This window comes from Aythya ferina (assembly GCF_964211825.1).
Source record: "Aythya ferina genome assembly, chromosome: 6".
In the NCBI taxonomy this organism is placed as follows: Eukaryota; Metazoa; Chordata; class Aves; order Anseriformes; family Anatidae; genus Aythya; species Aythya ferina.
In genome coordinates this window covers 35,934,287-35,949,773 of record NC_140303.1, presented here as the reverse complement: position 1 = coordinate 35,949,773, position 15,487 = coordinate 35,934,287, and the positions used below count along the sequence as shown (strand labels likewise).

At 35.9% G+C, this 15,487-nt stretch overlaps 1 protein-coding gene across 2 annotated transcripts in view; it reads right to left on the bottom strand.

Moving 5' to 3' along the window:
* SPOPL (speckle type BTB/POZ protein like) overlaps window positions 1–15,487 on the bottom strand; it is a 33,057-nt gene that overhangs the window by 5,399 nt on the left and 12,171 nt on the right. For both annotated transcript variants that reach the window (XM_084523604.1, XM_084523605.1), the window contains exons 2-10: window positions 12,615–12,748; window positions 12,323–12,444; window positions 11,905–12,056; window positions 8,506–8,633; window positions 4,941–5,118; window positions 4,791–4,846; window positions 3,419–3,541; window positions 1,066–1,208; window positions 928–981 (exon numbers count right to left, since the gene is read on the bottom strand). In XM_084523604.1, the coding sequence (XP_084379730.1) occupies window positions 928–981; window positions 1,066–1,208; window positions 3,419–3,541; window positions 4,791–4,846; window positions 4,941–5,118; window positions 8,506–8,633; window positions 11,905–12,056; window positions 12,323–12,444; window positions 12,615–12,692 (1,034 nt within the window). In that variant the 5' untranslated portion in view covers window positions 12,693–12,748. The remainder of the gene's footprint in view (window positions 1–927; window positions 982–1,065; window positions 1,209–3,418; window positions 3,542–4,790; window positions 4,847–4,940; window positions 5,119–8,505; window positions 8,634–11,904; window positions 12,057–12,322; window positions 12,445–12,614; window positions 12,749–15,487) is intronic.

The window sequence follows — 15,487 nt, the reverse complement described above, 5'->3', positions numbered from 1 at the left end:
GCAATTACCAAAGACAGAAGTAAACTAGGAAGCTCCAAGTCACACTAAGAGGAACACAAAAACTAATCTACATTGCCTATATAGTTGATTTACATTTATTAGTGTTTAATAGTGTTGGTTTTGTTGTTGTTGTTGTTGTTGTTTTTACTAGTATTTAATGGTTTTCCTTCTACCATTCACTTCTCTTTCATATCACACTCATTCATGACATCTGTGAAGAGCTCAAGTTCTTCAGGAAAAACACTAGATTTAAAGTAACTGGTATAGCACAAGCCTTTAACTGTTCTGGAGATTCTGATGGCAATAACTAAATCCCCTGTTGCTGTTTTACTATGTTTCAGCCCACCACTGGCCATTTTGAAGCTATCTTCTATTCCATGATTCACTTGAGCTGGTCTAAGCACGTACTGCAATCGGTGCTACAGTCTGAGCCACATAGTCTCAACCTATTTCTTGGGCAGGCATGAGCACTTACAGACTCAGCCATATGAGAGGGACCTGGCTGACCAGTTGTCTTGACATCAAGAGCACTAGTGCTGGCATGTGGGAAGGTGCACAAACATGTTGCTGAAGGCAAGAAGAGTACTACTCTTCTGGCTTTGACAATGCTGCAGGCTCAGATTGATCTAACTCTTGGAATCACACCCAGGTTGCCACTTGAAGGCTGCTGCCACTTTCCTCACAAAGCTGATACATCCCTAGGAGAGGAATCAAAACTAACTGCTGTTGTGACCTCACACTGGAGGGCAGTTAACTCCTCTTATCATCTGAAGTGGAAGTCACATTCCTAACTGTGATAAAATCTACTGAATCCTACTTTACCTATGGTGCATGACTAGCCTCAATAGCATGGAAATGAAGTAAGAGTCCTTAGATCTGCAGTCTATTTGGCAGTGTTTGTACAGAAGATCGGGAAGGGAAACTTACTTGCTATTCCAGTTTTTCCCATCTTTACACCCAAGTTGTCTAAGAACACTGCACCTGGAAGAGAGAACGGTGCTAATATTGAGAGGGTACACAAAACATAAGTACTAATATATTTGGAGTTTCGTAAATATTACTTGCCTGTTAATAAAGTCTATTGCTTGTGCTTTTAACTGTTCAGCGCTGTGCAAATCTGCGAGGATAAGAATGTCAGCAACATTTTCTACCGAGAGGTTACTACAGAGTGCTTCCTCACACATGACCTTCAGCCGTTCCAGTGCATACTGATAAAAGAAAAAACTACACTAATCATTCTTCAAACTTATTCTTTCTACCATTATTTCTACAGACAGTTTTATACAGGTCCAGCCACCACGAATATGCTTACTGCCTCTCAAGTTTAAGATCACACTGCTTCCAAACAGGTAATTTAGAATTCAATATGCTGTAATTAATAGTCCTCAAATTATAAGACATTAGACACAAATTGATGAATGTTTTACTGGAAGAACTTTTTATTAAAACAACAAAAGTCATTTAGAAGTTTGTTTTCCTTCAATTTAGTGTGGGAGGAAGAGCAAGGAAGATACGAAGGCACTTTATCAAAATCATCATCAGATAGGTTTACATCCCAAAGCAGACGGCAAGAAATTATACAAAGGAAAGTTTCATGAAACTGATCAAAGCAAAAATACATTGGGCTGCTTGAAACTGGCTTGTTCTGAGGTTTCCCACTCCCCTCTTTTTTTTTTTTTTTCCAGAAAATTGATGCAAAATAATTACATTCCCTTATTACATTCTGCATGAACGAACTGTGCTTTGATTTTGAAGGATGTCATACATCGAACGGTTTTCAGTCAGCTGTATACACTTCCACTGAAATCTTCTCCATCCCTTTTAATTTAGCACTCGGTTTTCAAGTATGAAAGTAATTTTAGATGCTTAAGTGGCACATATATATGTATGTGTGTGTATATATAAGTCAAGTTGCCACTCATACCTTTGTATTAGCAACCGTACCATGCAACAAAGAAATACCATTGAAGAAATGTCAAATTCTTGGGCTAGCTTCTATGTTTCTAGACCTATGCATTTTTACATCCATTTTATCATTATACTACTCTTTAGAATACTTCTATTTAGAGTGCATAACTAACAATTATAACAAGTCTATACCTAATAGGTAATATAACAGGGAATATACAGAATACTAATTTTTAGAGTCCTCATTCAGAAACAATAGAAAAGTTTATAGCAAATTTTGGACTGTTATAGAAAGCTAAAGGGACCTTCTAGCTCACTATCTTTATGCCCTGCTATCACAGACAATTATATAACTGCATCTTAAAACATTCTCTACATTTATCAATGTCTTCAATACAAGCTGGCATTGATAAAAAACACCATTTCACCTTCCCACTTGGGTGTTTTGTCAAGGTCTAGTACACAATGAGCTTAAAAACAGAGATGAGATGCTGGCAATGAGATTTGAAGTGAATGCAACTGGTAAGTCACCAAATCCAGGGCAGTGCTCATTCAACAGTTCTTGAAGAAAATTGAAAACAAATTGCCTAAAACAACATTGTAATTGTTCCTTGAAATTTACTACTGGGCTGACTTAAATTGTTGTGATAAGGTTGACTATGAGAACAGGCAGCTTCACCACTAATGATGTAATTACACAACTAATTTAGAAATCACCTAGGTAGTTTAATAAATTGCCACAATCTCAGCTGAGAGTTTCAGATTACACACACTGAAAGGAGCATTTTCTGAGTTCTGAGCTACTTAAAACTCCTCAGGGAAAAACAACTGTATGTTGTCTGAGGATAGCCACCTAAAATCTCAACCCAAGCTGTATAGCAGTGAAAAGAATAAACAAGGTATCGGGTCAAGTTTAAAATAGTTAGAAAATTAGATAACATGAAAGTGAATAACCTCACTTTAATTGTTGTGCTGTTTTAAGTCCTCTAATCTCAAAAAACACAGGAGAAAAAACATTTTGCTGAGTGACAATTTAAAGAGTAGACGAAATCCCAACACAGAAGAGATGAAAGATTAGAACTATAAAGTTTGTAGGAAAGACAAAAAGATGAAAGCTCTGAAGTAACAGTAACTTTACGAAACAATTCAAACACTCGAATTTGTTCAAACACTCGTATAAATCCTCTTAAAGAATATAAAGATCGAGGATAAAATTTATTCAAGACTGATTTTTCCAAATCACATTAATAGTCCCTGAATTTTTATTTATTTATTTTAACAGAGAGTAAATGCAATTAACATCTGAAACTCTTCTGAACAGTAAAGATTTACCAAACAGTTTCTAAGCCTCATACTGATTAAAAAAAGTCTACCCTTCCATCTTTCTGCATTTCTGATGAGATCCTTCTTATGGAATTTAAAAAAGTGAGATGAATATCAAATTAAAAAAAATATTTAAGAGGAACATTCCACAGACAAACATTAGTTTTAAGACCTTAGGGTTACTTACTTTGTCTGCAGCTGCCAACAAATTGTCAGCCATTTTTTCAAGGTTTGGTGCTTTTCCTGTGTAAATGAATCTCATCATTTCCTTAAAAACTTCAGGGTCTACATCATTTATTTCTACACGGTTCTGGTAAATGGTAAAGAAGAATTATCATCAAAAACCACTGGAATTCAACAACATCTTTAAAACAAACATGTCAAATACCTGTTGCAGGCTATATTTTCATTTCACATCCATCATACAAGAACCTTACAATTTTAAACTAATTATTCTACAATATTAAGCAGAAAGTAAATAAACAGTAGCTCTTAGTCAAGCAGAAATCAATTGGGAAAGCTTACAAAAAGAAATAATTGCATTTTCCTTCTAGAAATGTCTGTGTGGACTCTATTGCACAGGCTGTACCTGTGGCAGTTTCAGGAACATTTACAACTATTGCTGAGTTTCCAACCTGACAGCGATATGCTTGGAACATTAGAAATCAGAGTAGCACACAGAACAAAGAGCCACTTTCAGCTCAAGTCTGGATTTCTTTAAGTCTGGAAAAAAAAATCTAGAAATCCTAAGCAAATGCTTCCAATATTCTAATTCTGCCTGAGAAAGTTTCCATGCTGGTGAACTGCAGGGAGGAAAAAAGTCACATTCGTGAAAACTTAGTTGTATTGCAGCACCACAGTCACCTGATAGATTCATATGCAAGTGCTACAGTTGCAGCCTGCAATATGAAATCATTTGTTATAAGCCTTTAGTGAGTTGATCAGTTCTCCTTGCCTCTTCATGTATTCTACCTATAACCAATCCCTTTTAGATATTCGTTTTTCATGAAAGAGATGAACAACTCCTTGCTGTAGGAGATATCAAGAGCATAAAAGCAGAAGCAGCTCTCTGTGCTGATTAAATAACTATCCATCCAAAACACTCATGGAGGTCAAGTGCTTGCAGAAACTGTGAATGAAAAGCACTTCACTGCTTCAGGGCTTAATGTGATTTATAATTCACTTGTTGTTCCTTCACGTCCCTAGTGACCACACAAAACTTCCAAGTTTTGCCATAATGTATTAATCAAGTCAATTGGCTTATGTGAGGTAGAAGCTAAAGAAAAAAATAGGCAGACACTGCTAGATCAATTGCATTAGTAGCTAACGTTAAAAAGCAAAACAAAACAGCCTAGAGCAGATGTAAATAAGAACAAATCCATCAGAATCTTTCTGCACAGAGAAATTCCCCCAGAACTCATTGGAAAAGCATTCAGTAGTACCCCCCTCCACTCACGCACTATCACGCAGTACTCACCTTCCTCAGTTAAGTTTTCTGCACATTTTCCCTTTTTTACAACGTACAAATATTTATGTGCAAAGTCTTCACTAAGGCTTACCTTTTTGCTTTCCTCCATTTCATGTTCAAACATTGCATTAAAAACTGGAGATCGTGCTACAGCAAGAGACGTAAATATTAAATATAATCAGTTTTTAAGCTTTTAGCAATTTTAATAGCAAAATAATAGCAATACAAAAGTAGAAAGTACCTGCAAGGACAGATTTATGAGCTTTGAATTCTTGTCCTCCTACATAAAAACTGCAATCTGTAAATCTTGTTGTTTCCCAGAGATTCCCTAAATCTTCTGCTAGTCGACATTCAGGTACCTTCAAAGTGTTTGTATTAGACTGTCCTGATATATTTACTGAGTCTTGGACCACGCTTACCTAACAGAAAATCACAGCAAGACAACTCTTTCATAACTGAATGCCAATAATAATTAATTTACAGCACCTATTGCTACAAGTTCAGCAATTCCAAAGCAAAGCACAAAACAGCGGTGTTTTTGGCATTAGGCCAGAACCATTCTACAGTTTAAGTAACATAAAACAAATACAGTTTTATTTAGACTAACATTGTGCATTTATCCAACCAAAACAAAATACCACATAATAAAATTAGCAACAGTGAGTCAAGAAGAGACATGACACCATAAGTAAATGTTAATACTATTTCAGAGATAAATTAACTGTTCACTCCTCACACATTTAAGTAAATATATACAAAATAAAATTTTAAACAGGTCATTAAGATCACAAGAGCACAAAAGTTTTGTAAAAACAATCCACAGAAATTCTAAACACTATGATATTCCTAATTAGTGAGTTCATACCTAACTTGCAAACTGATAACACAATCTGAGTGCAAGTAACATAGCTCCTTCATTATCCTGTTTTGCTTTGTCACAGGCGATTGTTTTTCCGAACAAGATTAAAAGCCATTATTTTAGAAGTCAACAGAATATAAGATCTAGGAAATAACTAAAATAATAAATGAATACTCACAGGTTGTAATGCTTGTACAGAACTGGTTAAATTTAAAAATGTGCATCTGAAGTGAATACATTGTCAGTATCCTCCAGGTTTAAATCTTTCACATAGTAAATTAACAGGACAGTAGCATTCTTACTTGTGTTTTTTTTTTGGAAAAAAATTACATAAGTCCTTTTAATCACTCTGTTGGGAAAATAGAAGAGCTCAGCAGGTCTTATTTCTGTTGTCTGAGAGCACACGCCTGAGAATAAAACCTTCCTAAAGGACAGAGCCATACTACAGGATCTCAATCACTGCATCTCCCAAAATACAGAAAATTAGGATAATATATTAAGAAAATGGTGACACTGTTAAGATCAGTGCTATGTTTGATATCCAGAGGCACAGCATCTGGAATAAATCTGACATAAAGCAAAAATAGCATAGCTAAGCTTCACAGAAAGTCATAGGAGTGCAAAAGAAATACCAGATCAGAAGAGGATGATGATCCAATTAAAACAGCAGTTTGAGGATTTGAATCATTTACTAATTCCCTCTCATCCTATATCCCCTTGTGAGAAGAAATTCCCTTATATTCTTCCACTTTTTAAAAAGAAAAGTATCCCAAAGTACTCAAAACCTTCACTTTCACACTAAGACTATACATTTCCAGCATTCAAAGCTCTGTAGGTCTATGGTGTACTCTACTTCTGTTTTCACAGCACAATTTCAGGAAGTACATGTATGCACAAAAGGGAGTTTCAGCCTAGCAACACTAGTCCTTTGTTTTAAAAGGAAAGTTTTGCTTCTCCAGAGACCTCACTTTAAGTTCCTGCTCCAAGTTGTCCACGCAGGAACTTTTCCCTGTTAGCTACAGACACTGCCTAGAAAGGCTGGCTACATCTTTATATTTACTCAAGCTGGTCTCTGGTGATCTAGTATTTCATATATCACACATCCAGACAGTATGCTTAGAATCAAAGCGTTGTGTTGTTTTTAAATGAGCTGAAATCCAATCTAAAGTGATTCAATCTCATTAAAGCCACAGAACTTTTGAAAACTCATCTTAAGCTACCAATCGTAAAACATATCCTTTTTTCAAACACATGACCCTTACTCCAGATATTTCAGAGTTGTGTTTGCAAGACCACTCACAAGAACAAAGGTATTTATCCCCTAAACTCCAAAACGACGAGGAAATGCTAAAACAAATAGTGAACAATCCATCTTCTGGGTCCTGGAATCTGAGCAGGACATCCAAGTTCTTTCTCCACAAGATCAGATTCACTTTACTTCTTAGGAAGCTATGCAAGATGCAGCTTTTGCACTGCATCTATGGATTAGGATTAATGTTTCTTTTTTACATTGCATACCCTCCTGTATGAGGGTGTACAAGAATGTACAAATTATGACTTGAACAAGTTTAGTGTGTGAGATGACAGACATGGAAAATGCACATCATTTTTGCGGTTTTGAATCTGTGGTGGTCCAACAGTAAATAAGGTGTGATACTTTAGAAAACAAGTTAAGAAAGCAGTCTAAGACCTCATTATCTAAGCACTCTGTAGGAAAAACATCTCTGCAGATAATTTATTGTTTTATAATTTGTTATAAAACAAGCTCTCTCTAAAATTATGTAGTGACCTAATTCCAAAAACAAACAGTAAGAGCTGTTTATTTACAAACCATTTATAACAAGGAAAACTTAAAATGACAAAATACTCAAGAATATCTTTGCAGAACCATAAAACACTTGTTACATCTGCTTTTATCACCCAAATAATTGTATTCATAACAAATTTATCATGCAGCTAATTTAACTTGTCTAAGTGAAAATAAGATGCACTATATTTGCAATATCTAGTCTCAGGGGCCACATTTCAATTATTCTTCCTACATAGCATAATGACATATAATTAAATTGTAATCTTGCCAAGACAATTTTACACATTTCCTGTAAATACACAGATCAAAGCAAACTTATTAGCAGTTAAAACATCCATCATCCTCCTAAGCCACTAATCACTTCATGGCAGCAGAGATAGCCAGCCAATGTATATTTAACACACAGTACTTACATTGCGACTTTCTCTAGCTTCCATTTTTAACATATAATAAGCATTTTACTCAGTTTTAATATGACAACATAGGTTACCAACAAAAAACAATATTATAAAAGTGACCTATAATATACCATGAACTTACACCATAGCTCTCAATATTAATTATCAGTACACTAAGGAACATCTTTATGCAGGATACTTGTATTTGTTCAAAAACAACATATAACAGTTACTATAAAAATACTTTATGTGAAAAAAATTGCTAACTGGCTAAAGCCATGAATAATATTATAGTAATATAGATTCCAACTATTAGCTATGTTTTGTTTTTTTTTTTAATAATGCAAACAGCAGATATTTCCTTTTTGCCTAACTATTGAAGAACAATCCTATAATTTCAAACACAACCTATTTGAAAGTGACCTCAGTTAAACGACACTTTACACAGCACTTATCAGCCACCTTTTCATAAACAATTTTACAGCCGACTTTAACATAATCCTGGCAAATTCTTGGGAGTTGCAGAGTAAATCTGAACTGATTGCCTGAATCTAGATTTCAACACGTATCAAAAAATCAAACAGTACAATGCAGACAATGCAACTAATGCATATCTTACCATACTTATTTATGGAACAAAACATTTATATTAGTGTTAAAATGAACATAAAAACATACAAAAAAGCAGTTTTTTGTTTTTTTCCTTTTTAAAACTTATCACTTAAAAGCTTATACCTACCTCACAAAATAATGTAAGCTTGTCATCTGGTAAAAGACCATTAGCTTCATCTAGTAAAAAATCTCTTCGGATAAATTTCTTAAAACCCCAGTCCTTGCCTTGCACAAACCGATACGCTCTTTGGCTTTCTGATAAAATAAAGTTATGTACAAATAAAGCAAGTTAACAATATTAAAAAAAAAAAGTAACACCTAAAAAGTCTATACGAAGGGTAAGTCTTAAGGCAAAAAAATAATTAATTTAACACATTTGGATCATGTCTGTCACATTTTTAGGAAACAACTGATTAAAGTTGTGTTGTTTTTTTTTTTTTTTTTGTGGGGTGCTATGATATCAAAAATTTGATAACTCTTAGAAGAGCATCTCTTAGAAGAGCATGATCTGCAATTCCAACCATAGCATCTCCTCCTTACGCGTCATCCAACAAGAGAGTTTTTAGTTGAAGTTTATAAAAGCCAACACATCAAAACAAACAGTTCATGGAGAAGTACAATTACAATGAGCTTGTCATCACAAATGCATTCTGACAACACTTCTGCATTTGTTGTAAGTCTGTTTTGACTTCTTCCTGAAAGGGAAAATCCTGTTTCACAGGTTCGTATTATTTTGGAATACAGCAAAAGCATAAAATAAGCAAAACAGAAATAAAAGCTTCCAACTAACTATTTCTCTGGTCGTGAAAATATACATTTTAGCCATATGCTGTGAGATATTTTTTTTTTTTTTAATCTATCAGGTTGCTGTGATCACCTTTTTTTTTTTAATCCTGTTCTAATGTCCACAGTCTATAAAAGGGTCCCTAGGGTTATATTAATGCGAATACATGCACTGAGTAAAGTTATTCTGTACTGCTTGTCTAAGTTGGTCACTTGTTCCACTAAATGAATTACAGGAAAGAACGCAGAATACTTTTATTTGCAAGTAAAGCATGGCAAGTTATATTTAGAAAGACTGTTGAAACGGAAAAGAAAAAGAGTATTTCTGAAATAATACCAAAGAATTAAAAAAAAAAAAACACAATCACCCCCACTTCTCCATAAAGAGGATTTTTTCTTTAAATCCAAAAAATGCTGGACAAGAATCATTTAATCATTTCAGCTGCTTTATGAATAGATATTTAAATGTATAAGTTCTTCACAGAAGACTGAAGTCTGAAGTTTGTTATGGACGTAAAGTATCTTTCAAGACAGAATCAAGTTTAAAAGCACTCCTACAAATTCCAAAATAAAGACATCAAGAAAGTCTAGCTTCTCTACAGTCAACTTAGTAGCATCACTGAAATCTATAGTATGTTAGATGGTCAAGTTTGTGTTAAAGAACAAACATATCAAGCTGATTGTTCTCACTTTCAACAGCTGGATAAATAAGATTCACAACAGCTCTTTCACCAAAAGTAGATGAAAATGTCTTACTGGCGGCTTACATTAAAAAAAAAAAAAGAAGAACAACTCAAGAACTGACAAGCTTCATCACTTGAAGTGGCAGTCTGTGCATGAATTATCAATTAACAAAGGACATCAAAAGTCGGGCATCATTACATGGTATAAATAAAAACAGAGCCTCTCCAGGAGCAGATGGTAAATGGCTGGAAAGTCCAAGAAATAAGATTTCTGTTGGTAATTTCCCAAAATGAAAAGATGTTTAATTCCTGTAGTGCAAACACAGGACAGCTACTACTGAAGAAATTTAAGACATCTATTCTTTAGGTTCTTTTCTAACACCTTGTGATTTTTAGCATTTCAAGGACCGCCTGACAAATAATCTTCAGATCCCTCCCGCCCTACATTGTATGGCCCTCATTTAGGGCAGCATTTTGGAAGAGGATGGATATGGAGTTAAGTATGTACATTTATTTCTTTTCCAAAGAATCCAACTATTTAATGTTTTTGGATTTACACTCAGCTTTGTGGATTTACTTTAGATATTACAAGTGGGTCCAGTCATATAAGGAAAAAGTGGCATGGAATTGCTACCTTGAACGAAAATGTTAAGACCCAGTTTGCAGAGAGAGAAAAGGTAAACTAGTGGATAAAGAAACTACAGAGCTATTCAAAGAACAAAGCAAACCCTCCAGAAGACTTTGAACGTAAGTACTGGAGAACTACAGATTTTCAAAAAAAAAAATAAAAAATAAATAAATAAATCAGAACTTGCAACATAACAGGGCTTAAGAGACCTTGCAGCATCTGAAGTAGGAAAGGGGAAAAAAAAGCAGACTGATTTTTCACACACAGGATTAGCAACAGCACAAACCTGCTTGCATTAAGCCAGCATTTGACTGTTGTGCTAAATCAGATTCATAGGTCAGACTGGAGATGGTAGAGTTTAGTATTACACAGAGCATTACCTTGTATTTTGGCAAGAAGACTAAAAGACACTTCTACTTTCAGCTCCTAGTTAATGCCCCCACAGCATACATTCTGCTAGTTTCAGGTAATGACATGATTGTGCTTTGGGAAACAGGCATTTAAACTATTTTCCCAGAGATACACAAACAACTGAAAGGTGACTAGGGATTTATACTTTCATTTCATGAGGGCTCAATAAAAAAAGTACATTTAAATAACTTAATTCTATGGAAAAAAAGAAAAAAACAGTGAATGCTGAACCTTTTTCGTATTCGTCTGAACCCTACAGAAGTCACACTGCCATACAGGTATGTACTTTTTCTAAACATGTATTTACATATTTCATTTGAATCTTAGACTAAATCTTTCTAGTATGTTTCACTTCTTCAGATACCTTTCAGTATTTAGTGTAAAAAAAAAAAAAAAAAAAGAGTCCAGCTCTTGAAATCACATGTTTTCATGAGAATTCCAGCTGTCCCAAAGTTTCCCAAAAAGTGTTTCCAGTCAAAGTTGTGCTTTTAAGTTTGAAAAAAGAGCCAAACATTTTTCATATCAAGAGGCAATTAAATCCAATAAATTATTTCAAAGTCTTCTAGTTCCATGGGTACATGACTCATGTCTTTAAACTGATTACAGTGTAAATCAGATGAAGTAGATGAAAACATCATAAAAGTGTGTGTAAAAACAAAAACCACTGCTTGTTTAGCCTAATTAACTATGGAAATCAAACACTTTCACTGAAGTTAGAAACAAGCAAACAACTCTACTGACAGGAAGCAAGAATGATCTGCTAGAAAAGTTAGGTGACAAGAATCTGAAGCGATGGCACTTGGCAGTGCATTGTAATTTATACTGCTCAGGAGAAATTAACATAGCTCAGTGATCAGAAATGTGTGAAAAGATTTTTAATTAACTTTCTAAAAGGATATTTAAAAAGATATTTTCAAGTTTCTCTCCGTGTTAAACTCTGTTTTAACTGAAAAAAGTACAAAGCTAACTTTCTTTGGAATGCTCTTATAGATCTGCAGGCACTACATTAAGATTCCCTTACCCATTGCTTTAGTTTCTTCTCTTTTAGCATTCAGCAGGGAAAACTTGAATTTTGCTCTGACTTCACTTTTTGGACAACTGACTAAAAGCAAATATAATGACAGGTAGTCTTTGCTTTCATCATCTAATCCCTTTGGATTCACTCTCAGGCACCTGAAAGAAATGCAGAAAATTTACATTTTTAAAGTCATACACAGAATAAATTCAAATCTGTATTCATTTTTTAAGATACTACACGTGCTACTAAAACAAGTGTTTCCCTCATGATTGAGACTACGAAACCAGCAGCAATCTGTACCTACAACGAAACTTCAAGAAATGTCTTAATTTTATTATTTATTCACAACTAGATTTTGCAGCTTTTGCTAGTGGGAGAAAAAATAGGAAAAAATAAGCAGTTGCAAGAATAACGACCTTACCACTTCATTTTGTCATTTGGCCCTGATGAAAAGGTAGAACTCTTTAAAACTTCACCCATTTCTTCTCGGCAGAAACTGAAGTTATTAATGGTCCACATGTAGGAAAATTTTACTACTTTAACCTGAACAAAACATGTAGAAAAATTTCAATAAAATTTAGTTTGTACATCAAACATTAATTATGAGAATTAGATTATCAGCACAACTCAATATTTTTACAAGTTGTTTTTAAATGGTTATTATGACTAGAAAATAAAGGAAAATAAAGCCATTGGAATTCATGCAATTTCACCTGTGTGTAACACCAGCTTTCAGCCACAGGTCCACTGGACATCTCCCCAGGAGGAGGTGGGGTGGGAACCCTTGACATTGCCACTTATTGCAGGTTATAGTATCAAAATAGCAATCCAGACTTCAGTAATTCTCCTAAAAAAAAAAAAAAAAGTAATTGAAGAAATTCATATGTTTTTCTTTTGTCACCCTCTGTAAGCATGGAAGGATCTATGTTTCGATATCCATATTGCTGTGTTTACGAAATGATGTAACTGAAAACAAAACCTGAATGTTAAAATTGTTTTGCTATTTAGACAAACTAGGTGTCAAATATTCATTGATGACCACTTGTACGCCAAATCTGCAAGCTGAATCCTCATGCTGTACTTTATAAAAACAAGTGTCTATGCAGTATACAGTGCCACTAACAACTTTGCTTCAACATCTCCTTTTAAAATTATTACACCTTGGTCACTCCAGTCATGTTATAACTTTCCTCGGGATCTTTTCCTTTGATTTGGAGGCTACCTAGGGCCTTGTGAGCACTCAATAATCACAATAATAATCACAACCACTTGCTGGCTGCCTGCTGAAGCACTGAACTGAAACAGTTGAAGCTAACTTGCCAAATCTGAAGAATTTTCCAATAACAAACAGAGCAATCTTGTTACAGGTTACCACCAAGCACTGCAATTTCTCCTTCCCATCAGAAATTGAGTCACATGCCCAGATTCATGACATCTAACTAGACATGTAATTAGTCAGTCTACTTGCCCTAGCCTTTTACATAATTAATAAAAGAATAGAGACATGTTGGAGTGGCTCTGGGTTACTGGTGACCCTCCTTTAGAGGCTTTGCTGTCATCTTTCGACAGAGACCTGCCAGACGCGTTGTTTCTCACTTAAGCAGCTCCAAGAAGTTGCTAAAGAGAAGTGAAGCAAACCCTGGTCAAGTTGGATGAAAGTCACAATTAAACATTTTCTCTCAGTACAGTAAGTTTTTTTAAATCGTTTCCTGCTACCATTAAAGAAGATCAGAAGACTACAACCTTCCTGGAACGCTAGCTTCATCTTTTTACTTGCAAAAACGTGTTATTTGCATTACTGGAAGGAGATGGTTGCACATCACTAATCATGCTGGAACTTTTCAGAGATGGGCAATACACTTAGAAGCAAGGTTTTATATAAATGTAGGTAAGAACACCCTGAAAGATTATGCACAATTCAGTCACAATGAATGGAGAATGATTCCCTTTCTATGGGGGAGAAAACTTCTCTGTGAATCACAATGATCCTCCCTGGATGCTTTCCTTCATGCCCTTCTGGGACCTCTTCTCACCCACTTGCAATATTAATTAGACCTTGTACATTAAAGCCTGTTGACATGGAAAACACTCTGGACGATGAATGTGTAAAGCCTTGGGGGAGAAAAAACATTCCCAGTTGTTGTCAAATAAAGATGCTGCTACACAATCAGCTAAAGTTCTCTGCAAAGGTATCAACTACAAGGCAAAAAAAAAAAATCATTGGATATGTCTCATGCAAGATGTGGATCACTGAGACAATTCAAGTTTAATCAAAAATACAATTCAGCTGCTTCCCGTAAGAAATAAAGCTTTTCCTTCCACATAAAACTTATGTTTACTTCTGGAAGCCTTCAGCATTTAATTAGTATTTTCTGTAGATGGTAACTGGTGACAGTCAAGTGTTAAATTCAGAAAGTGGAACTCGCTTGCCCCATTTTATTTTTTTCTGTCATGTTCCTGAGCTCTTTCAGTACCTTAGACCAGCCAGCTCCTAGAAGTCCAGTAATTACAGAAGAGACAAGGTTGCCCCGAAGGAGTCACCAAACTGAAAGAGGCTTAAAGTAAGCTCTGTATAGCATCCCCCTTACGAAGCACCCCGTGACCTGAGGCCAGCTACTGGCAGCTGCCTGCTCCCTCCTGTCTCACAGCTAAACGAGCCCGACAAACGAGACTGGGTCTAAGTGAAGGTGGTTACTACCTGCCCCTCCATTATTTCCCCGTCAGTCTGTCTCTGTACCTGGTTCTACCCAAGGCATCTGTGCTTCAGAGACTGCTTCAACCTGCTGTGTGGCTTTTATTATTTACTGGTTTCTGGCAGGAGCCGTGACCAAGCACGCTTTTCACATCCTTCAGAGTGGCTTCACCTTTTGGTAAAGTTTCCAATTACCGCATTAGGAGCGGAAAACTGACTTTCCAGAGCTCCTGACATGTCTTTGAGGAACAGATTTGTATCTTACTGTATTTTTGGGCATGGATTCAATAAGTTGAGGGTTGCCAGCACCAAGCGGGCCTTGAGGGGACAGACTGCAAGCAGGCAGAAGGATGCACCTACACAGTTACCCCTTGTTCTGAGCTTTGCGTGGGGAAAAGGCTAAATACTACTTTGAAGAAAGTGTTTATGAATCATTGATTAGCCACTGTCATCAGCTCGCACAAAAAAAAGGTCTTCACGTACCAAACCCTCCTCAGAGCCTATTAGATGAAGCGGCCGGGAGCAGATGGAGCTGCAGCTGATGACCCCTGTTAGAGAAGGACAGGGTGGAATTAAACCAACAAAGTGCAGGAAGGAGGGCTTGTTATCAGCAGGATGAAGCTACTTACTCACAGGGGCAATTTTCATGCTAGAACCTGCATTTACTCCTCTGCCCGCTATTGCACACAAAGCATTGGAGGTGACGGGACATTATCATGTCACAGCACCAATGATTTTTCAGGCAACGCCACGCCTGCCTGGACAGGGCTCAACAAAGCAGCCTGTGCAAACATTTCCCTGGGAAGACATCCGACTGCTGGAGGGAACTTGCACGTCTCCACTCACTTGGGAACACTAAAAAGTTTTAGTGAATGAGAAGTAATTTCCAGCTTT